At 43.3% G+C, this 25,754-nt stretch overlaps 1 protein-coding gene across 4 annotated transcripts in view; it reads right to left on the bottom strand.

The window, feature by feature from the left end:
- The window catches only part of SFI1 (SFI1 centrin binding protein), a 62,655-nt gene that overhangs the window by 16,709 nt on the left and 20,192 nt on the right, over positions 1–25,754 (bottom strand). For 3 of the 4 annotated variants that reach the window (XM_069497566.1, XM_069497563.1, XM_069497561.1), the window contains 7 exons: positions 21,258–21,414; positions 19,160–19,321; positions 16,743–16,813; positions 15,590–15,682; positions 13,106–13,203; positions 11,610–11,676; positions 7,666–7,796 (listed from right to left, as the gene is read on the bottom strand). In XM_069497566.1, the coding sequence (XP_069353667.1) occupies positions 7,666–7,796; positions 11,610–11,676; positions 13,106–13,203; positions 15,590–15,682; positions 16,743–16,813; positions 19,160–19,321; positions 21,258–21,414 (779 nt within the window). The remainder of the gene's footprint in view (positions 1–7,665; positions 7,797–11,609; positions 11,677–13,105; positions 13,204–15,589; positions 15,683–16,742; positions 16,814–19,159; positions 19,322–21,257; positions 21,415–25,754) is intronic. The other variant, XM_069497562.1, reaches the window with a different exon arrangement.

Genomic DNA, 25,754 nt, shown 5'->3' on the forward strand with positions numbered 1-25,754 from the left:
CCGGGCGCGGTGGCTCACGCCTGTAATCCTAGCACTCTGGGAGGCCGAGGTGGGCAGATCGTTTGAGCTCAGGAGTTCGAGACCAGCCTGAGCAAGAGCGAGACCCCATCTCTACTAAAAATAGAAAGAATTATATGGACAGCTAAAAATATATATAGAAAAAATTAGCCGGGCATGGTGGTGCATGCCTGTAGTCCCAGCTACTCGGGAGGCTGAGACAGGAGGATCGCTTGAGCCCAGGAGTTTGAGGTTGCTGTGAGCTAGGCTGACGCCACGGCACTCACTCTAGCCCGGGCAACAGAGTGAGAAAAAAAAAGCCTACAGGTCAGAAAGGTGAGAGTAAGACTATCTTTATTTGTACATAATTGTTTATGCAATTTTTAAGAAAGGAAATTTTATTGTGTAAATTTGAGGTTTATAGCATGATGTTCTACGATACACATAGGCAGTAAAATGGTTACAATCGTGCTGGGTGCAGTGGCTCACATCTGTAATCCCAGCACTCTGGGAAGCTGAGGTGACAGGATTGCTGGAGGCCAGGAGTTCAAGACCAACCTGAGCAACGTAGCATGACCTTGCCTCTATTAAAAAAAAAAAAAAAAATTAGCTGGGTGTGGTCACACGTACCTATAGTCCCAGCTACTGGGAAGGCTGAGGCAGGAGACTTGCTTGAGCCCAGGAGTTTGAGGTTGCTGTGAGCTATGATGAGACCACTGCACTCTAGTCTGGGCAACAGAGCAAGACCCTGCCTCAAAAAGACAAAAGGCAAAAACCAAAAAACGAAACATGTAGTGAACCGAGCATTAAAGGTGATTCTGGTAAGAGCTCAAAAGAAAAGAACTTTAAAAAAAGCCTAAATCTCCGTAGAGATTACTTAAGTGATCATGACCAGAATGTTGGTAGAAAAATGGAAGGTCCCCTTTTCCCCTTCTGCCATGTGAGGACACGGCATTTCTTCCCTCTGGAGGGCACAGCAATATGGCACCACCTTGGAAGCAGAGAGCAGCCCTCAACAGACCAAACATGCCAGTTCCTTGATCTTGAAATTCCCAGCCTCTAGAACTATGAGAAGTTACATTTGTGTTCTTTATAAATTAAAAAAGAAAAGAAAAATGGCCAGTAAGGGCCATTCTGATGAGGTCTCAGACAGAACTGAGGAACAAGGTACCGGAAACTGGAGTAAAAGCCATCCTTGTTATAAAGTAGCAAAGACCTTGGCTGAATTGTGTCCAGGCCCTAAGACTTTATGGGATGCAGAACGTAAGAACAATGAATTAGGATATCTGGTGGAAGAAGTACCTAAGCAGCAAAGTATTCAGGCTGCTGTGTGGCTACTTTCAACCACATACAGTGAGATGCAAGAGGAAAGAAATAAATATGGAATTTAGAGTTAAAAGGGAAGCAGAGCAGAAAGATTTGGAAAATTCACAGCCTGGTCATGGAAAGAGTAAAAAAGCATCTTTGTGCAAGAATACTAAGGTGTGTCCAAGCTCTGTCAACGAGATCGACATGGATAGAAGGAAGCCAGGTGCTATTCACCAAGACAAGAGGATAAAGACCCCAAAGGCATTTCAGAGATCTCTGAGGCTGCCCTTCCCATCACCGACCCAGAGCTCTAGAAGGGCAGAATGGTTTAGGGGGAGGAGGAGCCAGAGGTGCCCTCCATGGGCTTGCTACCCAGAGCTGCCTTGGGTCTCTGCTCCTTGCATTTTGGGGCAGCGCCCTCAGCTACTCCAGCTGTAGTTCAAGCAGGCTCCAGTGGGGCTCAACCTGCCACTCCAGAAGACACAATCTGTGAGCCTTGGTGATGTCCATGTGGTACTAATTCTGCAGGCACAAAGAACGCAAGAGCCGTGGGAGCATGGCTACCTTCTAGATTTCAGAGGATGTCCTGCATAGCCTGGGGGCTCAGGCAGAAACCTGCCACAGGGGCAGAACTGCCATAGAATCCTTACTACGGCAATGCCCAGTGGAGCCATGGGAGTGAAGCCACCCCTGAGATACCAGAACTATAGAGACACTAATGTTAAACTCTAGCCCAGGAGAGCGGCAGGCATGAGGCTCCAACCCCTACATCCGTGCATCTAGGAAGCAGGACATAAAGTCAAAAGAGATTATTTTCCAGCTTTAAGATTTAATGCTGCCTTCCCTGTTGGGTTTTGAACTTACTTGGGACCAGTTACCCCTCCTTTCTTGCCCATTTCTCCCCTTTGCAATGGGAATGTCTATCCCGCCACTGTATTTTGGAAGTAGATAACTTGTTTGATCTCACGGGCTAACAGCAGGAGGAATTTGCTCCTGGAAAAATTGTGCCTCACCCATATCTGATTTAGATGAGACTCTGGACTTTGGACTTTTGAGTTGGCCTCCCAAAGTGCTAGAATTACAGGTGTGAGCCACCGTGCCTGGCCCTATTTATTTTTTTGAGACAATGTCTTGTTCTGTTGCCTGGGCTAGAGTATAGTAGTATTGTCATAGCTCATTGAAATCTCAAACTCCTGGGCTCAAGTAGTCCTCCTGCCTTAGCCTCCTGAGTAGCTGGTACTACAGGCATGCCACCATACCAGGCTACTTAAAAAAAAATTTTTTTAAATTTTTTGTAGAGTTGGGGTCTCACTGTGTTGCCCAGGCTGGTCTGAAACTCCTGGGCTCAAGTGATCCTCCTGCCTTGGCCTCCCAAAGTGCTAGGATTAGAGGCATAAGGTACCATGCCCAGCCAAATCTACTTATTTAAAAAGAAACTACTAAAACTAACAGATGAATTGAGAAAGTCACGGTATGTAAGGTATCAATTATATTTCTATATACTGGAAAATGAATTTTAAAAATAGTTCCATTTACAATAGCATCAAAAATGTATCATAGGAATAAATTTAACAAAATACATATAAAATCTCTACACAAAATTACAAAGCACTGCTGAGAAAAATTAAAGAAAACCTAAATAAAAGGAGAGATATACCAGATTCAATGCAATCCCAGAAAGATTATTTGTAGCAACTAGCAACTTGATTCTAATATGGGAATGTGCATAGAACTAGAATAGCCAAGACAATCATTAAAAAGAATAAAGTTGAAGTACTGATTTTACTATGAAGACACCATAATCAAGACAATATGATAATGGCATAAACAAATAAATGGAAAAGAGAAGGAAACTTAGATATTAATAGATACAAACGTATATGGCCAACTGATTTTCAACAAAGGTGCCAAGTCAATTCAACGGGGGGAATAAAAGGTCTTTTCAATAGATGATGCTAGAAAAACCTGGTAAATATAAAGAATAACTTGACTCTTACCCTCATACCATATACAGAAAAAAAACTGTATGATCACAGACATGATCACAGACCTAAATGTAAATGCTAAAACTATTAAAGCTTCCAGAGAAAATTTAGGAAAATATCTTTTGAGATCTTGGAGTAGCAAATATTTCTTAGGGAGAACCCTAAAATCACTAATCATAACAAAAAAAAAATTGTTAAGTTGGACCCTATCATAATCAAACACTTCTGCTCATCAAAAACACTGTTCATTCATTTAAAATACATATATATGAATATTTATTTATCTTCAATTTTTTTTTAATAGAGATGGGGTCTTGCTATGTTGCCCAGGCTGTTCTCAAACTCCTGGCCTCAAATGATCTTCCCATCTTGGCCTCCCAAAGTTCTGGCATTACAGGCATGAGCCACCTCACCCAGCCTCAAAATATATATATTAATAACCAGCTACTTTGCTGTCAATTAAAAAAAATACTCTTAGAAAATGAAAAGGCAAGCCACAGACTGGAAGAAAATATTTTCAATACATATATCCAATAAAGGACATCCAGAACATATAAAGAACTTCTACAGATCAATAATAATTTTTTAAAAAGACATACAACCCAATTTTAAAAACTAGGGAAAAGACTTGAACAGATACTTCATACCAGAAGATACGATGGTCAACAAGTACATCATGAGTACAAACGGTCAATCTCTCTGGGACAGACTGGATGAAAATCAGCTCAGTCTGAAGAGTTAAAGCAGCCCTACCATTAATCAGACGGGGAGAAGGGACACAGATAAGCCAGTTGCAAGGAAACGCTGTTTCTCCCAAGGTCATGCAGCTGTGATAAAATGCCATAAAGACCCCTCTTTGAGTGATCATTGCTTCAACACTAACGATGCCCCAAGCATGCTCTGGTATCTTCACTTACTACTGAGGATACCTATGTCAGTACTGAACGCTTCGTGAATCCCAGTTCTCCTAATCCCCCCTAATCTCATCTCGGAAACAGCAACCAATCAAAACTGATCCCGGCTCTCTTAGACCCTCCTCAGAATCCTATGGGAGCCCAAATCTTACAAAACATGTTTCCCTTCGGTAGAAGAGCATTCTAGAATTGTTCTGGAATTCCTTCCTTGGGGCATTCCGATTTTGTCAAACTATAGGCTTTTTTCCCCAGGCTGATTAAGGCTTTAACAAGGTGTTCAACATCATTAGTGATCAGGGAAACGAGACAGTGCTTCACACCTACTAGAATGGCTCAGTTAAAAAGAACGACAATACCAAATGTCGGGGAGGATGTGGAGCAACCAGAATTCTCATGTTTTCATATGAATATTTTAATATTCTCATATTGCTGGTAGGAGTATAAAAATGATACAACCACCTATATGTTAAACCCTATGACTCAAAAGTCTACACTTAGGTATTTACCCAAGAGAAATGAAAACATATGCCCACTAAAACAAACGTTCACAGGAGCTTTGTTCATAATGGCCTCAAACTGCAAACACCTCCGATGTGACACTGGGTCAACGTACTGTCATATTCATATAGCAGAATACTACTCAGCAAACTAAAGACTATAAAAGACTGGAATCCTGATACACAGGACAACATGTTCAATCTCAGAAACATTGCACTGAACTTTAAAAGGCAGACGTGAAGTGGCTCAGGCCTATAATCCTGGCACTTTGGGAGGCCAAGGTGGGAGGATCGCTTGAACCTGGGAGTTTGAGACCAGCCTGGGCAATATAGTGAGACCTTGTCTCTACAAAAATAAAAAAAATTTATCCAGGCTTGGTGGTGAGTGCCTGTGGTCCCAGCTACACAGGAGGCCGAGGCAGGAGGACTGTGTGAGCCCAGTAGTTCAAGGCTGCAGTAAGCTCTGATTGTACCACTGCACTCCAGCCTGGGCAACAGAGCGAGACCCCGGCTCTAACAAAAGCCAGATGTAATAAATACTCTATGATCCCATTATGTGAAGTTCAAAAACAAGCACACCTAACCTAGGATAACTGAAATCAGAACAGTGGGTACCTATCGGGTTAGACTGACTGGGACATAAGAGAACTTCCTGGGAGAGGGAAATGTTCTATGTCTTGACTAGAGTGTTGGTTATCCAGGTGTGTAATTTGTGAAAACTTGTCAAGCTGTTTACTTAACATCTGTGTCTTTCACTATATATAAATTTTACCTCAGAATAAAAGACAAACCAGTATTGCCTCATTCTCAGTATATTTTACTGGTGGGTTAATAAATTACCATTTTTAGCCACAATTCATGAGATTCTACCATAAATTCTGTCTGTACTCCCAAGACATTAAAAAATACCCTAAAAGTATAGAAGACACATATTTATTCGGAATTTTAATTTGCTAAACTCCAAAGCAATCGTATGAATATTAACTTACCATGAGAGTTATGAATCAATTCTAGGGGCCAGAGGGATAGTTAATATTTTGTGCTGGGTACCCTGCTTGTATTTTACAGGTATTATTACCCCATTTAGTTTTCATGACAACCCTGAGATAGATCTATTATCAAATCATCCCCACTTTATTAATATAATACGTTCAAGGAGACTGAGGCTCAGAGAGACCGATTTGCTCAGGGTCACAGAGCTGGCAGGCGGCAGAGCACAGATCTGACCTGAGGCCTGTCTGGCTTCTGAGCCAGACTCTCAATCATTCTGCTCATGAACAAAGCAGGCAGGAACTAAGTTTTCTAAAAAGGTTCACCGAGACCGCAACAGGACAAAATCTGGACCAGGCCTTCGCCATCCTGCAAGCCTCCTGGCTACTCCCCGTCTCCGATTCCCCTCTACTCTTCTGTCTCCACAGTGATGGCTCTAAAATCATCCCAGGCTGCTCCCCAGCAAAAATCCTTTTAGAGGCTCCTCTTGGCTACTTTGAAGGTGTCCTCAATGTTTGGTCCCCCCAGCATGCAAAACACAAAAAAAGGAACAGAGCCAAGCATGATTACCTGTGAGTAAAGGAAACAAAGGGGTGTAAGTGTTTCAAGTACTGTAGCCATTTTTCAAATGCATCTTTCACCAGACAACAGTATAGGAATTAGGTAAAAGCAAAGCTGCTGTGTTTGTAGGAGAAGGGGGAAGAGGCAAGAGTTGTTCTCTTGCCAGCCTCTATTCCCTGTGGCCACCACCTAAAATGACTCCTTGGGCTTTGTGCTAAGGAGCCTGGGGCTCTGGCTGGTCCTCGCAAAAACTAGTACTCGGAGTCCTCCGAAGTCGAGATTACTGCAACTTCCCCCAGCGCACGTTCCTTCCTCCCAGCTCTCCGTCCCAAGTTGATGTGCGCTGTACTCTGGGTCATCTCCAAAACTGTCACTTTACTAGTTCCACGCGGCTGCTCAAACATCCATCAATTACCCGCCCGTAGGATCAGCACGATGCCCTCAGTCTCGCCCCCCTCATCACAGGAAGCCTCCCCCAGATACTGGAGTGCTCCCCAGCCACCCCCTCAGCACTAGCACTGGGCTCTGTTAAAACTTGTAGCTGACGTAACTGAAGACACAAGGATCTATCTCTTGAATTGTTTTTTAGTTGTTTCTTGTATGTCAGTCTTACCTCCTCACAAAAATTTCACCTTTCTACAAAGTCATCGACAAGATCTGCCTCTTGATCGTGTACAAAGCACCTGGACTTTGGAAACAGAGATTGAATTTAAACCTGGCTCTGCCACCGACTGTCCACGGTCGAGCCATTTATCATTTTGAACCAGTTCTCTCAGGACTGCTATGAGAAGGAAATGATTAATGAGGATAATGATGCCACAGGCAGAGTAAGTTTATGTATTTGTTCTCTTTTTTTCATCACACAACGCCCACCACAGTGGCAGGCACACGGTTAGTCATTAACAATTTCTCCATTACGTTCTACCACATAGTAAGGACGTGCTGTGGGCAAGTGTGTCCCCATGGGAGCTAAAAAGATGTAGCTCTGCTCCTTGACCTTTCCAATTTTGTTGATGACTATAATTTCAAGACTTCAAAAAGCCAGGTCTAGCAGAACAGGAACTAAGTGTTTCAGGGAAATTACACTCGAGAATGTCTGCCAAGGCCATGCAAGGTCCCACCACGCTCTGATCCAGAAAGCTAATGGGCAGCTTTAATGGAGCACTCAGAGGCTTGCGAGGAGGGTTACAAACAGGCTGTTCTGAAAGCATTTACAAGAAAGACAGACAAAAGTTTTCCCGGGGGAAATGCTGGCTCTCTTTTCCTGCCAGATGAAATCAATGAGCCCACATTATTGGAAAAACGAAGGCCTGGGTGGCTGGGAGGCTGCAGAGCAAAGCAGATGGGCTGTGTGGTTGGCAGAGTTAGACCTGGGACGCCTGCCCTGGTGCAGAGAGGAGCCGCACAGCGTACCTGCGAAACCGTGTTACTCGTGCCCCGAGGACGCTTTCCTGCTGGCGCCATCTCCAGAGTCTACACCACGCGTGGAAGGCAGCGGGCAGGGCTCTCTGCTGGAAATGACTGTCTGCTCTGGCCTGCAGCAACTGGAGGAAAATAATGAATGGCCTTGGTACTTTACGTTTTTTTTACATGACCTTTCAGGGTCACACTCTTGGGGGTGGATTGCTTCCTATATAGTAATATTGAGAAAAAGATGAAAATCATTATTTTTTTTTTATCTTTGCCAATATGCTAGGTGAGCAATGAAATATGATGGGTGAAAATTTTTCACCTTTTAAATTAAAAGTGGCTTAAGCGTCTCTTAATACACATACATACACAAGAATATATATATATAATATATATAATATCTCCCCCCATGACTTAGTAAAACAGGCAATAGTATGAACACCTATCTGTCAGCATTTAACTTAGTGATATGTACACACTTTTTGAACCTTAAAAAATGTGTTAGTCTTTTGGCATGTGTGTTATAAATATTTTTCCCACTCTATGTCTTTTGTTTATAGTGTTTGTCATACAGATTCTTTAATTTTTATGCAGTTACAAAAGTCTACCATTTCACCAATGTATCAGTAGGAAGACAGTCAATGGACACCAGAATATACTGTATATGCCTCCTCGAACCAAAACTTTGGGGGACAAAAGCATATAAGCATGGGTAGAGGTTTTAAAAAAATAGCTGCAAATTCTTTGATCCTCCTTCATTGAGAAGTGGTCTATGTCCCCTCCCCTTGAGTGTGGGTGGGATAGTGACAGCTTTCACGAATAGAGCATGGTAAAAGTGACACTACGTGATGTCTGAGGCCACAGAAAGGGCCGTATAGCTTTTGCCTCATTCACTGAACACTCATTTTTGAAGCCCCGATGTCTGACTACCCCAGGCCACCATGCTGTAAGGAAGCCCAAGCCTCACAAGGAGGCCATAGATAGGCTCTCTGGTTAACACCCCCAGTTGAGCCCAGTCTTTGAGTCACTCCAATCCAGGATCTAGACATGTCAGTGAAGAAACGTCTAGATGATTCCAACCCCCGGCCATTAGAATCTTCCCAGCTTAGGCCTCAGTAATCATGAAGCAGAAACCAGCCATCCCCACTATGTATTATCTCAATTTTTGAGCAACAGCATTCTTAAGCATAATCCAGTGGTGGTTGTTTTATACCACTGAGTTTGGGAAGATTTTTCACATAGCTATAGATAATTGCAACAGTGTGCATACGTATGTGTGTGTGAACATATGGGTACATACATTTCTACCTGCACAGAGGAAAAAAGACACACCAGGTTTACCGCCAAATGTCATCTTAAGAGGCAAGCTTATGAGTGTCTTTATTTTCTTCTTCTTTATGTCTTTCTACACTTCCCAAGTTTTCTACTATGTAACGTTCATATACTGCTTTTCTTTTTACTTTTTATTATGGGTTTTTTAAAATGTAAACAAAAGTAGAAACAGTAGTATAATGAATCCCCATGACCCTGTCATGGAGCTCCAACAGTTAGCAAGCGCTGTGGTATCCTGTGTACGGCTGTCCCTCAGTGTCTGTGGGGGACTGGTTCCAGGACCCCCAGGGGATACCAAAATCCATGGATACACAAGTCCCTTATATAAAATAATCTAGTATTTGCATATAACCTACACATCCTCTCATAAACTTTAAATCATCTCTACATTACATATAATATCTAACACAATGTAACTGCCATGTAAATATTAATAGTTGGTATGCGCGTTGCTTAGGGCTGTGGACCAGTACCGGTCCATGGCCTGTTAGGAACCAGCCCTCTCCCCCTCCCATTGCTCACATGACCCCCCTGAGCTCCGCCTGCCCCCCAACCCCCCAACCCATCCATGGAAAAACTGTCTTCCATAAAACTGGTCCCTGGTGCCAAAAAAGTTGGGGACCGCTGGTTTAGGGAATAATGACAAGAAAAAAGTCTGTACAGACATGACCATCCGTTTTTTTAAAAAAATATTTTTGATCCATGATTGGTTGAATCAAGGGATGCGGAACCCACAGACGTGGAACCCATGGATAGGGAGGGCCGACTGTGTATTACTTTTTAAAAAGAAAGAAACCTGCAATAAATCACATTTTTATCTTTTCGAGAATATAATAACTGATGTGCTCCCGGGATGTCTACACCAAGAGGTGATATTTAGGTTGTCAGCTTGAGGTTTAAAAGCAGCAACTAAGCAGCGCTCCTGCTATTTTGCAGACCCCCTATGCCTTTGCAAGTAGGCCACGCCTGGGGGGCTCTGCGTCAAGGACAGATCTCTCTTTCCAGGAAGGAAACAAAAGAGACCCTCTGCTCTCCTCCTTAAATAAACACGACCTTTCAACCCTGACACTCACAGTCTTTTTCTAAAAGGCTTCCTTCCCTACATTCTCTTGAGCTGGTATTAAATGACCTTAAGAAAACAAGTGGCAAGGACCTTTCAAAACCAGCCACACGTTCCAAAGGGATGTCAAAGAAGGCAGTAACTGGAAGTATTTCCTAGGTGTGGAAGGCAAGGGCGACACAGAAATAAGCCATGCCGTGGATTAGTACCCATCTAAACCCTAAGAACTGAGATGATCCTTGGGAAACACTCTGAAGTGATCAATGGCAGTTTGTTCGTTCTTTTGTGCTTTCATTTATCCAAGTACCAGTCAGCACACACCCCGTGCCAAGCACCGTGTTGGGCTAAGGAGGAGAGAGAGACAGGCTGTACTCTAAAGGAGCTCACAGCCTGGCAGGAGAGAGAGGCCAGGGAACGATTATGTGCTGAATGTTCTAATGAAGCTGTGCATGTGGTGGTGAGCTGCGCTGGGGGCTCCGGAAGGGTAGTGCAGAACAGGGAACTGCAGGTACCAGGAGGAGCCAGGAGAGCGCACAGTACCTTTAAGGAAGACCAGCAGCTTGGCTGGTCAGGGTGCAGTTGTGAAGGAACAGAGTAGTAACTGGAATGGTGGGGAAACAGATAGGGACCAGCTCTCAAAGGAGTTTGTAGACCTTGCTAAAAATTTGGATTCTATCCCCGAACTATGGGGAGCCAAAATCTTCAGATTTACATGTTAGACTCTAGCAGCAGATACAGGTGGGGCTGGGAAGGCAGCAGGAAAATAACTGGGAGGAGTTTGGTTTGTGTCTTCCTCTGTTTCACTGCCAGGGACGGCCAAGAAGGGGCACTTCTCACAGCAATGCTCAAGCAGACATCATTCATGAACACACATTCCCACCGAGTCTAAATGTGCCTTTGAAATCTGTCTCGGTGCGGCACTCCAGACTGCTGCTCCCAGTCATCAGAACTGGCCTGCAAGGTCACACTTATTTGCCACCTTGGTGCCAAACAGGAGTCCTGTAAGAGCAGGAATTTTGTCTCCTTGTATCACAGTTGTATCCTCAGTGCTTACTTAGCACAGTGTCTGTGGCACAGCAGTTGCTCAATAAGTATTTCTTAAATGGAATTGACTCTTTCTCAATCTGCCTCTACAAATTTGTCATCCTGACCCCAACTCATCCACCCCCTGGGGGACCTGTGTGTCACAGTTTAGCACTGGGATACAGCACTTATGCTCTGCACCTTGCCCCATACCCCCTGCAGCTCCCACTGGGTGAGGGGCTGGCTAACTCACAGAGTAAATGAATCTGAGTAAAGACGAATGGCTGGTAAGAGCTCATGACTCTCAGAGAACACCTGCATTTTCCCAGCAGATGAAGAAATGGGAGTTATGCAGACTTTCTGACATCAATAGCGGGGACTGGAGGAAATGCCTTTGAGCTTTTTCAACACCCTCTCTTCCAAATCAGAACAATGAGACCTCTTGGCGTAGGCCTTTTCCAAGAATCTTTCCAAAGCAAATGGATCCAAGAATGCAAGCCAGGAGAGCCATCTGCTATAAAGAACTCCATACCTGCTGGTATCGCCGCTCCCGAGTATACTGTAACCACAATTTGATACACTTGCATAGCAATGTTGTCCTGAAAGAAAACAGAGAACACTAAGGTACTGCCCATCCTCATCTTCAAGTTTCAGGTTTTTTAAAGTTTGCTTTGTTTTTAAAGCAGATAAATCTGGGTATAGTTACTTCTTGAGAGTTAAAGGTACCCCATGGGCTTACTAGTTTCATTCTAGGAGGGAGAGAGGGCATTTAGATACGTCTAACATCAAAGCTGTCAACCCTGATTTTGGACCGTGGGTTACCTAAAAATGTTAACAATTTTGTTGTAAACCTAATTAGACCACCAAGCACAGTATCTCTGGAACTTAGAAAACATATATAAAATCCCCCAGATATCCTGAACTTCCTGGTTTTATGGCCAAATTTTGGGGCTCATTTAGACTACCTGGGTCTGTGACATGCTCCCTTTCACACTTGGTTTAATAAACAAGGATTTAGAATAATATACCTTGACAACTCTGAATTGAGTCAATTAAATACTGGGATTCTCATTGACTCATTAAAAAATGCTCCAAAATTGGCCGGGCATGGTGGCTCACACCTGTAATCTTAGCACTCTGGGAGGCCAAGATGGGAGGATCACTTGAGGTCAGGAGATAGAGACCAGCCTGAGCAACAGCGAGACCCCGTCTCTACTAAAAACAGAAAAAGTTAGCTGGCCATCGTGGCACGTGCCTGTAGTCCCAGCTACTTGAGAGGCTGAGGCAGGAGGATTGCTTAAGCCCAGGAGTTTGAGGTTGCAGGGAGCTATGATGATGCCACTGCAATCTAGCCCAGGTGACAGAACAAGACCCTGTTTAAAAAAAAAAAAAAAAAAAAAGCAAGCTCCAAAATCAGACCTATAACTATGCAAATTAAGTTAATTATACTGTGGGGAGGAGTGGGGATGGAAATGAAGGGGAGGGTACATCAAACATTTCTGGCAGCAAGAAAGTTAAAATACAGTGGTTACCTCTGAGGATTAAGATCAAAGATCTGCAGGGAGGAGGCCAGGCAACTTTTATTTTTCATTTTATACCTTCCTTCCTATATGTCCTGAGTTTTCCTCACAAATATGTAGCGCTTCTATTTATTTATTTTAAATGAATGACTAGCGCTAACACAGAGGACACTCCCTGCACCCTTCCAGACTGAGCCACAAATACCCACCTGGCCTGACCCTTCTCTTTAACACTAGCGATGCACGAATTCTGAGATGCGAGCATCTTCATGGCTACTGACACAGTGAGCTACCAGACACAGACTTCAGACTATAGTGGCCAAGAACCAATATAAATACCCTCACATTCTACCTCCTGTCTAATCAGCCAAAAATCAAATGCAAATTCAGGAACCAATGGTTTACAGCAGGGCCTCCGCCCCCAGAAGGCCTTTCTGAATCTGCCACACCTAACTTGCGGAAGGGTAAGCGATCATTCTTGGAAAATGGATGAAGCCAGGGTCCCTACCTGTAGTGGTCCCAGGCAGCACACAGTAAGGGGAGATGCTCTTTTTCCTCTCTCTGCTCAATCCGAGACTGCCAGAGGTTCCAGAACCTGCGCAGCAGCTAAAATAAGACAGGAAGGAAATGGAAATTTGTTAAAATGAAAAGAATCCTTACTCCGATGGACTGTGAGCTTCCCCAAAGCAGAAATTATCTCAGTTTGGAGCAGCCAACATCCAATGGGTTTGCAAAATAATTATGGCTGAAGTATAGAGCTACCTGGGCCAATGTTAAAGGCAAAAAGCTGGTTCTTCCTGTCTATGGAAATCTGGATGAAGAAGCTATTGCTAATCTGGGCCTCATGGAAGATGGGCTTTGCTTTTTTTTTTTTTTTGAAACAGAGTCTTATTCTGTCACCCCAGCTAGAGTGCAGTGCCATCATCATAGCTCACTGCAACCTTGAACTCCTGGGCTCAAGCAATCCTCCTGTCTCAGCCTCCTGAGTAGCTGGGGCTACAGGCGTACACCACCACGCCCAGCCAATTTTTCTATTTTTTGTAGAGATGGGGTCTTGCTCTTGCTCAGGCTGGTCTCTAGCTCCTGTGATCCTCTCACCTCAGCCTTCCAAAATGCTAGGATTACAGGCATGACTCACTATGCCTGGTCCCACCATTTTAAAAAGTCATTTTAGAAATTAAAGCTGATTTTATGATGTGTTACCCATCTATGACGTAGTCGAGCAGAAATGTCTAACTTCAATCTAATCAAGGCTTTAGATTTAATGTATCTAGTTTATAGATATTATATAAAGGGAAATTAAACAAATCAAAAGGAAATAACCAGATAAATCAACTATGGAATATTGTACAGAATAACTCTCCTGTCCTTTTCAAAAAGTCAACATCATTTAAAAGAAAAAAGTGCATATTAAGCTTAGTGAAATAAGTCTGCTGCAAAAGGATAAATACTGCATGATTCCACTTATGAGGTTTCTAGAGTAATCAAATTCCTAGAGACAGAAAGTGAAATGGTAGTTTCCAGGGGCTGGGGTGAAGAGGAAATGAGGAGTTAGTGTTTAATGGGTACAGAGTTTCAGTTTTCCAAGATGAAAAATGTTTTGGAGATGGTTGCACAACAACAATGTACTTAACATCAATGCTGTACAATTAAAATGGTTAAAATAATAAATTTTATGTTGTATTTTACTACAATTTAAAATTTAAAACAAAAACATGTTAAAAAAAGAAATTTGGGGCGGGGTGAGGTGGCTCACGCCTGTAATCCTAGCACTCTGGGAGGCCGAGGCGGGAGGATCGCTTGAGCTCAGGAGTTCGAGACCAGCCTGAGCAAGAGCGAGACCCCGAGCCTGAGCAAGAACGAGACCCCGCCTCTACTATAAATAGAAAGAAATTAGCCAAACTAAAAATAGAAAAAATTAGCCAGGCATGGTGTCGCGTGCCTGTAGTCCCAGCTACCCGGGAAGCTGAGGCAGGAAGATCCCTTGAGCCCAGGAGTTTGAGGTTGCTGTGAGCTAGGCTGATGCTATGGCACTCTAGCCCAGGCAACAGAGTGAGAATCTGTCTCAAAAAAAAAAACAGTAAAAAAAAAAGTAAAAAAAAAAAAAAGAAAAGAAAAAAGAAATTTGGTTGGGGGGAGGAAATTGTTCTAAATTAAGAGCTTTAATAACTAAAAGTAGTTAGTGATCCTTAACTGAATCCTGGTCTGAAAAAAGCCATTTTAAAGACATTTTGGGGACAACTGCAGGAATTTGAATATGGACTGGGTACTGCAGAATGTTAAGGAATTACTGCTAATTTCACAAGAGATTATAACGATATTGTAGTTACATGAGAAAATGTCCTTATCTTTGGGTGATGCATGCTGAAACGCTTAGGTACAAAGTGTCATGATGTCTGTAATTTACTTTGAAATGATTCAGCAAAAAAAAGCAAATATAGCAAATACTAACAATTGTTGAATCTAGGTAATGAGTATATAGATGCTAATTATATTACTTTTTCTGTTTTTCTATATGTTTGAACATTTTCATAAAATAACACGAAAAAAAAACCGTATCCTTCTATACTCAGAAACAAAACTGACAAGTAGAGATAATGTTTGCTGATCTCGGGTAAACAAACCACCGCAGTGAATAGATTTACAATGGACACACAACCAAAGCCTCCTGTGATCCAAGACTTAAAGTGTATTTTTATCACTACATCCCTGAGGTCAGGGTTAAAATCTACAGTCCCTGACCTCTGAGTCAACTATCCATTTTCTTAGCAAACATACAAACTGGGATTAAACAAAGCAAAAAACAAGAGTTTCTCTACCAGCAGGCATAGATTCCTCCCAAAAAATGAGAACTAAGGTTTTGGAGTCTAAAACCTGGACAAATCTCTGAGTACAGAGATTTTTAAAAAAGAGTTCCGTTTAATCTGGCAAGACAAAAAAAAGAGATGGAGAATGGCCATCAGAAGCCCCTAGATACGAAGATCACCCTCACCGTGACATCATGCTGCTGGTAAGCGAGATTTCTTCTTATTCGGTGGAGATGGGCACGGGTCACGTTGTCTTTTAGAGCTCTAAAGCAAAAATACTGCACAAAGAAGAAAGGACACAACTGATTACAAAGACTGGAATCAGAAAAGTGTGAAAGAGCAGACGAAGGCAGGCGGTGCCCCAGATCAGGGGTGGGAAGCTCAGTCAGAGCGTCTCATGGCGGCTGCATTTCCCTGAGCGTTTCTCTGCTTGGAAACTCGATCCCGAGCCTAACACAAGCCAGCCTGTGCGGCAGGCACTTGCTAAACATTTGTTGCGCCAGTCCCTACTGCCCATCTGTCCTATCCAAGGACACACACCCCCTCATCTCTGACCAGGAGAGACCCCCATGACCCAGATGAGAATTCTACAGACAAAGGTTGAACATCAACTTTTGCCTCTCAAAAGAGACAGACTTTTTGCCTATGGTGTTTGTTTGTTTTTTACCATGTGGAGTCAGTGTATACATTTACATAACTATAAATGCAGTGTTGCTAGAATGGACCAGAAAGAGTCCTTGGTGAGTAGAGGGTTGGGGTGGGGGCAGCATACCCAGGTCTGGCTCCATCAATAACACCTCGCCTATGATCTAAGCAAAGCCCCTCTGCCCCTTTCCCCTGTGCCTTGGGCTTCAGTTTTCTAAGACAGAAGTGATCAGGCTGGATTAGAGATTTTCCTATTGTGCTCTGTGGAACCCCACAGGCCCCTGAGGGTGTTTGAAGACCACCTACCTCACGTGGCAAGGGAGGGAGAGAGTAGCTGGTAGAACAGGGACTGACTCTCAGACCCACTTCAACCACAGCATCGCTGCTTGGGTCTGTTTTACAGATTGGGCTTTCACCACTAAAAAGGGGTTCCACCATGCAAAAAAAGCCCAGGACCAGATCACCTCTTAGGGTCCTTTATAGCTCCAGACCCCTCTGACCCCACACCATTACCATTTTTGATCCAAAATGAAAACAGGGACAGGGACATCCACAATGAAAGGGGGACTTCGTGACTTAAGCTAACGCGTAACTGGCTGCACTTAATGAGTGGGATGGGGGTTGGGCTTCCCCAGGAGTGAATGCCTGAGCAAGGCCGCCAAGCCGAGCTGTGCCAGGCTGCGATGCTCTTACCAGCAGGCTGTGCCTGCGGTGCGCCTCTGCCATCTCACACTGGGCAGCTTCTTCCGCACGCAGCAGCATGTCTGCCAGAAGTCAAGGCCTCAGTCTCAACAAGGTTCCCGCCCCCAGCTAGTGCATTCCCATGACCCGCCTGAAGGGTCATGGCTGCAGCGGTAACAGGCTCAGCAGGTGGGCTGATGTCCCCCTGCCTCCCCTGGATGACCCAGGGAAGCAGTGGGCAAAGGGGAACCATGTCAGTTACTTATCAAACAGCTGGCCTTGTGTCCTTCCCCTTGCATGCCCATTTGATGAGAGACAAAAAATATCTGAGATAAATTGCCACTAATTTCAGCAAACATTTCAAAATCACCACATCAAAAAGCAGAATGTGCTCCTTCTGGCAAGGAGATCCAGTCAGATGTTTGAACTAAAAACCTTGGAGTTATTTTCAAATCTTTCTCCTCCCGCTCTAATCTCAGTCACCAAGTACATCTGTTCTCCTCCTAAATCTCTCCTCTCCCTCCCCTCCTGCTCTTCTGTCCCCCCCTCCCCCACTACCAGGCAGTTTATCTGACTTGTCCCTGCATAAGTGAGCCTCCTCCCATAACCAGTCTCCCCCTGCTAGCCTCCCTCTTCTAATCCAGAATTATCCTTTCTAAAGCACAAACCTTTTTTTTGAGACAAGGTCTTGCTCTGTTGCCTGAGCTAGAGTACAGTGGTGTGATCACAGCTCACTGCAACCTCAAACTCTTGGGCTCAAGCAATCCTCCTGCTTCAGCCTCCCAAATAGCTGGGACTACAGGTGTGTGTTACCACACCTGGCTAATTTTTTCTATTTTTTTTGTAAAGATGGGGTCTTGCTATGTTGTTCAGGCTGGTCTCAAACGATCCTCCCACCTCAGCCTCCTAAATTGCTAGGATTACAGGCATGAGCCACCATGCCTGGCCTATAGCACAAACCTGACTACCTCTCCTCTTAAAAACCTCTAACGCCAGGTGTGCTGGCCTGTGCCTATAGTCTCAGCCACTCAGGAAGCCGAGGTGGGAGGATCACTTGAGCCCAGGAGTTCGAGGCTGTAGTGAGCTATGATTGTATCTCAGAATAGCCCACTGCACTCCAGCCCCGGCAACATGGCCAGACCCTGTCTATTAAAAACAAACAAACAAAACTCCAGAGACTTCTGCCTCTGCCCTCCCACCATCCACACCCCCACAACTCACTACAGATTCTGGAATGCTCTTCCTCACTTCTAAGCCTATGTAAATGCCATTCCTTACACATGAAATGCCCTTCCCAACCTCTCTGCTGGGTGAACTTGTCATCTCCTAAGACTTAAGTTCAGCTAAAACATTACCTCCTTGGCTGACTCTCCACAGCGGCTCTCACAGGACTTGATACAAATCTTTATCATGCTATATTTAAAGACTTTTTTCATGTTTATTTTCCCCACTACATAATGAACTGCTGTTAGTCTTTGAGCTTCCTTGTATCTCAGAACTTAAGCACAAGTTTAACACAAAGCAAGACTCTGCTGTGACTCTGAAAAGTTTTAGGGTTGGGGGCGGTGGCTCACGTCTGTAATCCTAGCACTCTGGGAGGCAGAGGTGGAAGGATTGCTCAAGGTCAAGAGTTCGAGACCAGCCTGAGCAAGAGCAAGATCCCCGTCTCTACTAAAAATAGAAAGAAATTAGCTGGACAACTAAAAATATATAGAAAAAATTAGCCGGGCATGGTGGCACATGCCTGTAGTCCCAGCTAATCGGGAGGCTGAGGCAGGAGGATTGCTTGAACAGGAGGAGTTTGAGGCTGACGCCACAGCACTCTAGCCCGGGCAACAGAGTGAGACTCTATCTCAAAAAAAAAAGAAAATTTTTAGCTCCCAAGTCTCTGTTTCTTCATCTGTAAAGTGGGCGACAGTCACACCTACTCCACAGGGTTGCTAGGAGGATTAAGAGGATAATGCATCATGTCTGCAACATAGTAAAAGCTCAGTAAATGGAAGCTATGATCATAGTGATGGTATCACCAAGAAAAAAGACAGCTGGGGCTATTTCCACCACCTAGTGGAGAGAGAAAAGCAATGAAATGGTAACACAAAAAAATGTTAATCGAGACAGTGGGATTAGCTCTGAGGGAAGGAGGGAATGCAGTCAGGGAAAAGGCACTGGCAATGTTCTGTTTTTTAAATTGGGTGGTGAATATATAGGTGTTCATTTTATTATTATTCTTTAAAATGTAAGTATGTAAGTAGTCTTTTGTATGCATAGTCCCAATTAAAAAAATTTTTAAAAAGAAGTCAGAGAGACAAGGCTGTCTAAAATTGTTTGGTAGTTATTTCCCACGATATTTCATGACTTTTGTTTCGAGCTGGCGAGCACATGCTGTCCTGGCTGAGGTGATGGACGGGCCTGGTATCTGAAAAGGATACAGTGCTTCCAGTGCGCAAAGGCCCGCCGCAGCGCCATCCTCCCGGCCAGCTCCTCCACCCGGGCACGCTGGGCGTGCAAGCTCTCCCTCCACTCCCAGGCCCACTGCCAATCACAGAAGTGTATCTGGAGCACAGTCACACGATGGAATCGCTCAGCCATCTCTGCAACAGAGAAATAACTTAAGTGCTGCTCCCGCAAGGTTGGACGATGAGCTTGAAGCATCTTTAGGACAAGTAGAACCCTGCTACTGGCAGAGAGCAGGGGGATTCAAACCTGCTTTCACAAAAAATCTTTAAGTTTTTTTTTTTTTTAAGAGAGAGGGTTTTACTCTGTTGCCCGAGGCTAGAGTGCAGTGCACATCATCATAGCTCACTATAATCTCAAACTCCTGGGCTCAAGCAATCCTCCTGCCTCAGCCTGTAGCTAGAACTACAGGCTCATGCCACTACACCCATCTAATTTTTAAATTTTTTGTAGAGATGGGGTCTCAATAATGCTGGTCTCTAACTCTTGGCCTCAAGCAATCCTCCTGTCTTGGCCTCCCAAAGTGCTGAGATTACAGGCATGAGCCACTGTACCTGGCCTAAGTTTGTTAAACACTGGAAGGTCATTAGGAGTCCCTGAGCTACATCTCCTCACTTTGAGAAAAGAGAAAAGGTATGTGATTTTAAGGAAGACGATGCTATAAAATCCATTAAATCAAAGGGTTGACGCTTCTAGTTAGATACCAATGAGCAAGAATGGTGATTGTTGTTTGCAAAGAGGACTGACTCTGTTTTACGTTTGCCTCTATAGGGATGTTTCCTGGATAGGACTCAGGAACTGAGTCATGACATAGGATTCAGTCACTGTGCTTGCAAAGGCTTTTCTGAGCTTTCAGCCAAGCTGATCCTGACTACTAGGCTTCATATCCTTTTAACACTAATCAGCTAATGGTCTGAGGAGCTGAAGCCCGGGAAGGGGAAGGGAATCAGATCTGGAATCTGAATGCTGTAATTGGAGGCAGGTGTTAGCGTGTAGCTTATCGCACTAAACAGCTTAATGTTTCGATTCACCTTCCAGGCTTGGGCAACTGGACTGCTGGTCCACGGTTATTATCCTCAAGTGAACACATTCAAACTCTCCCAAGAGACAAGTGTTCGTAGCCTTGGAGATTTCTGCAGGGAGGGATGGGCAAAAGCCAGAGTCCATAACCTGGTGTGTAGCACAGTGCTTGACTCACTTCTGTGTAAAACTTGATAAACTTAAGTACAAAAAGTGTACCAATAATCATGTTTCTATGTATTATTACTTCTGAATCTAACTGGGGAACTAAACCATAAAAACAGTATATAACCATAAAAACAGTATACAAAAACTTAACAAAATAAACATGTATTTGTATAATTGGGGACAAACAGAAACAATCTAAATGTCTATCAATAGGAGAATGGCTAAGTAAGTTAAAGTAAGCCATCCTATAAAATACAAATAGTCATTTAAAAAAACTTATGATGAATACTTAAAGATGTAGGAAAGTGTTGATTAGGTGCATGGAATAAAGCAAGATATAAAATTATAGGTATCATATTAATCATAATGTGGGCCAGGCATGGTGGCTCCTGCCTGTAATCCCAGTGCTAAGGGAGGCCATGAGTTTGAGACTAGCCTGGGCAACTCAGTGAGACCCCCATCTCTACAAAAAATTTTTAAAAATTAGCCAGGCATGGTGGCACGTACCTGTAGTCCTAGCTACTTGGGAGGCTGAGGTGGGAGGATCGCTTGAGCCCAGGAGTTTGAGGTTGCAGTGAGCTATAATCATGCATGCTGCTGCACCCCAACCTGGGTGACAGAGTGAGACCCTATCTCCCGAAAAAAAAAAAATCACAATATTTACAGCATAATTAAAAAAATATTTGGATAAAATATATGCATAGATGAAAAGGCCAGAAGGAAATAAACGTGAACCGAAGATGATGTGTTTTCCTCTTCAATATCCTTTTACCAAAATTTGTAGCATAACGTGATTATATTTCTTCTTAATATAGTACCACTGGCAGCAGGAGAGTGGAAATTGTGACCAGACCTTCTGTCAAGGGCCCAGGGCTTCTTTCTCACCGTTCTGCTGTCTCTTCATCCTGCGGATTTGCAAGTACTCAAGCCAGGCCTTCAGGAATCTCCGCTTTTGCCAGTGCTGATGGTGTTTCACTGCAGAGACCATCTTCTCTTTGTTCCTCTGGTCATGCAGGAACTGTTCCCGCCACTGTGACCAGGCCTGAAATCCAGAGAAAAGGTAACAGTCAAAGGAGAGGCAGGAAAACGGGGGTGAATACAGGTAAGGAGGGAAAAGAGAAACAGAGACTCGCACTGGAAAAGCTAAAATTAGAAACAAGGAGGTGGCAATTCCCCAGCAGGATCCTGAGCTACGGGAATTCGGGGTGAAGGGATCTTTAGGAAGACTATAATGCTTCCAGAAAGTAATCTTTTTCTAGCTTAAAATAAGAATAATAATAAAATCAACAAGCAGACAAGAAGCAGGTGTGACATAATTAAATCAGATTTGGGATAGATGAAGCTCTGCCTTTTCTTCCAAAGTGGGAGGAAACCTATTGGGAAGAGGTCCTTTCTCAGGCAGATTAGTTTCAGGGCCCTGTTCCTATAGAAGTTGAAGGTGTACAAGAGGATCCCCGTAAGACTATCCATAAACACATCCCTAGAAAAGTCTTCGTGTATGGTCAGCAATAATGTGTGCCCTAAAGATGATTTAGACAAAGACTTCATATTTTCTTTTCTTAAACCTATAATACCTCTTCTTCTTTCCTTCCTCTCAAGTGAATCCCATTCCTCCTATTTCATCATGAAAATAAAAGTAATCAAAAGAGAATTTCTTCAGGTCCCACCATGTCTACCCAGCCCGCTGTACACAGGCCCTGCCTCCTCTCTCTCCAGCTACCTGGGATAAACTGTCCCTGTTCCCGTCCAAGGTCACCCCCCACTGTGGCTACATCCCATCCTCTCTCACCTCCTCAGGTTTATCACTTGGCAATTTCCCCTCTCTTCTGCATCATCAGTTTTACTCTCTATTAGATTTTAAAAATCAGCATATAAATGTGCTATTATTTCTCCTATCCTAAAAAAAAAAAAAAAAATCCCTTCAGGATGTGACAACTAAAAGCAATGGGTGACCTTTGAATGCACTCTGGACCAGACATGAAAATAGTAATATACAGGTTTAATATGAACTTCATATTACATATTATCATAATAACATTAAGTTTCTTGGATATAATAATGATATTGTGGTTATGTTGGAGAATGTCCTTTTTTTTTTTTTACAGGAGATATAAGTTTTAGGATACACTTTATACCTGCAATTTTAAAGTATATCATAAAAATCATATATTATATACTCAGAGAGGGAAAACCAATGTGGCAATATGTTAACAATGGGTTAAACTAGGTGAAGCATATACAGTACCCACCTTTTCTGTGATTTAGTATTTGTCAAAAGTAAAACGTTGGGGGGAAAAGATTACTGTCACAAAAATACTTCCTAAAAGGAATAAAGCAGTGATTGTCAGACAAAGCAACACCCCTCTCTAGACCACACTTTGCCATCCAGCTAGCCCTCTGGTTCTCTCTCCTTTCTGAGCTCCTCAAAAGAACTTGGAAAGAACTTTCTCTTCTCCCAGGCAGACTTCCTTGAACCCACTCCCACCGGTTACGGAAACTGCTCTTATCAGAGCACCAAGGGTCACCTCCACGTTGTTGAATCCAAAGGTCAAATCTCAGTCCTCCTCTCCCTCTGACCTTCCAGAAGTGTCTGACAAAGTGTCGCTCCTTCCTTCTGCTTCCAGGATGCCTCCAGGTCCCTCCTCTGTTCCTGTTGCTCACTCTCACCCGCGCACCTCACAGGCCCAGCTTTGGAACCTCTCCCTTTTATTCTACACTCGCTCCCTTTATTCTTTCACCCATTCTTGTGGCTTTAAATAATACCTGCCTACTGAGGACTCCCAAATATACATCTTCTGCCTGGACTTGTCCTCAATACTCCACATACACATCCCACTGCCTCCCTGACATCTCCCAGTGGATACTCAAAAGTCTGTCACGCTGAAGATGCGGAGTTCGGATCAGAGCTCCTCCTAACCTTTTGCCACAAACCTGCCTTTGAGTCCTCCCTGTTTCAGTAAATGAAAACTCCACTGTTCTAGTTGCTTACACCGAAACCCGGGAGTCATCTTGTACGCTTTCTCTCTGAGACGTCCCATCTCACCTATCCATTAGCAAATCCTTTCGGTTTATACCTGCAAATATATCCAGAATCCAACCACCATTTGCTAGCATCCTGCTATAAAATCTCACCTGGAATTTTGACATAGCTTCTTACTGTTCTCCCTGCTTTCATCCTTGATCTTGTCTGGTCTACTGTTAACACAACACCAGAGTGGTCCTTTTTGGCTTCCTTTGGCAGTTATGTCACTTAAATCTCTCCTTTTTATGTGACAATTCCTCTCCCTGCCTTTTTTCTCTTTCATGCCACCAATCTATTAGAGAAACTACGTCATTTATCCTATAAAATGTCCCACATGTTGGATCTGGCTGCTTGTTTGTTCCTCTGACTCTTGTATTTCCTATAAACTGAGAGATTTGTTAGGCTTGTTTGGAGCCATGTTCAGGTTTTAGGCAAGAACACTTCATGAGTGTGCCTGAGCACGTCCTGTTGCATAGTCTCATGAGGCACCTCACGTCTGGCTGCTGCAGCTGTGGCAATGCCAAGACCGTTTAGTGCCTCAGAGGGCACCGAGCCTGATTGCTCCTATGTTTCCCCGTCACCCTCTCACCTGGTGACTACTACCCAGATCCACGTCCTCATTAGGGGTAGCAAAGCAGTGATTTTCTTTTTTTCTTTTTTCTTTTTTTTTGAGACAGAGTCTCGCTCTGTCGCCCATGCTCGAGTGCCGTGGCGTCGGCCTAGCTCACAGCAACCTCAAACTCCTGAGCTCAAGCGATCCTCCTGTCTCAGCCTCCCGAGTAGCTGGGATTACAGGCATATGTCACCATGCCCGGCTAATTTTTTCTATATATTTTTAGTTGTTCAGCTAAATTTCTTTCTATTTTTAGTAGAGACAGGGTCTTGCTCTTGCTCAGGCTGGTCTCGAACTCCTGACCTCGAGTGATCCTCCCGCCTCGGCCTCCCAGAGTGCTAGGATTACAGGCCTGAGCCACTGCGCCCGGCTTATTAGCATTATTTTAATGCTCAAATTTTTCTATCTTAAGGCCTGGGAACTCTTTCAAATTGGCTCTTGGAGTCCTTCTGCCACAACCCCATTAGCCTTTGTTAATTTCCTAACTTTTCAGCACACTATATCCTAGGCTTATCTTGTCTATTTCCTGCCCCAGATCTATAATCAGCCATTTCTCCACAAAGCCCTGGTTCCTTTTAGGGGGAAATAGTAGAGACCACAACTGGGGCACTGGGGATGTTAAATGCCACACTATTGCCACTGCTTCTAAGTCTTTCCAGTAAATAGAGTGAGACATTCAATTTTTAAGATTAAAAAAAAAATCATGAATCCATACTGATATTTATACTTCCAATTTCAGATTACAGATTTTTTTTAACTCTGATTTTATACTCGTAATCTTTTCTTTTACACTGAAAATCTTGATTTTTAATGACATTACCACAGTTATTTGCTTTATCTTACAATGTAGCTATAATATTTTCAACGTAACAATTCCAAACCTGCTCGTAACAATAAGACCACTGAATGTGGTGTGATTTCTTAGCAGTTCTTTGTGTCCTTTGAATACATCCCAGTAGGGGAGAATAGTCAAACTATTGTATTTTAAAGTTACTTGAAGTAATTATTTTGTGTAGTCATTGCTACAAATTTGATACAACTTTGTTTCAGATTATTTTAAAAATCTAGGGATTGCTTTTTGATCTACTTTTGCTTCTTAATTATGTAAAATATTTACATAGTTCCAAAGTTAAAACTATATAAGGAAGTAAATTCATAGAATTACTCTATTCTCATACTGTTCCCTCCCTTTCTTTCTATAGATAACCATTTTTGGGTAAGTTCTTGGTTTATATTTTTTATTTATTTATTTTCAAGACAGAGTCTCGCTCTGTTGTCCGGAATAGAGTGCAGTGGTGTCATCATAGCTCACTGCAACCTCACACTACTGGGCTCAAGCGATCCTCCTTTTGTTTTTTGGGTTTTTTTAATACATATATATATATTTTTTTTTTTTTTTAAATTTCAGAATATTACGGTGGTACAAATGTTTAGGTTACATATATTGCCTTTGCCCCACCTGAGTCAGAGCTTCAAGCGTGTGCACCTCCCAGACGGTGCACACCGCACTCATTAGGTGTGAATATATCCATCCCCTCCTCCCCCCTCCCATCTGCGCGACACCCGATAAATGTTACTACCATATGTGCACATAAGTGTTGATCAATTAATACCAATTTGATGGCGAGTATATGTAGTTTTTCCATTCTTGTGCTACTTCACTTAGTATAATGGGCTCCAGCTCTATCCAGGATAACACAAGTGGTGCTAGATCACCATTTTTTTATGGCCGAGTAGTACTCCACGG

The sequence above is a fragment of the Eulemur rufifrons genome, chromosome 21, assembly GCF_041146395.1.
Source record: "Eulemur rufifrons isolate Redbay chromosome 21, OSU_ERuf_1, whole genome shotgun sequence".
Classification (NCBI taxonomy): Eukaryota; Metazoa; Chordata; class Mammalia; order Primates; family Lemuridae; genus Eulemur; species Eulemur rufifrons.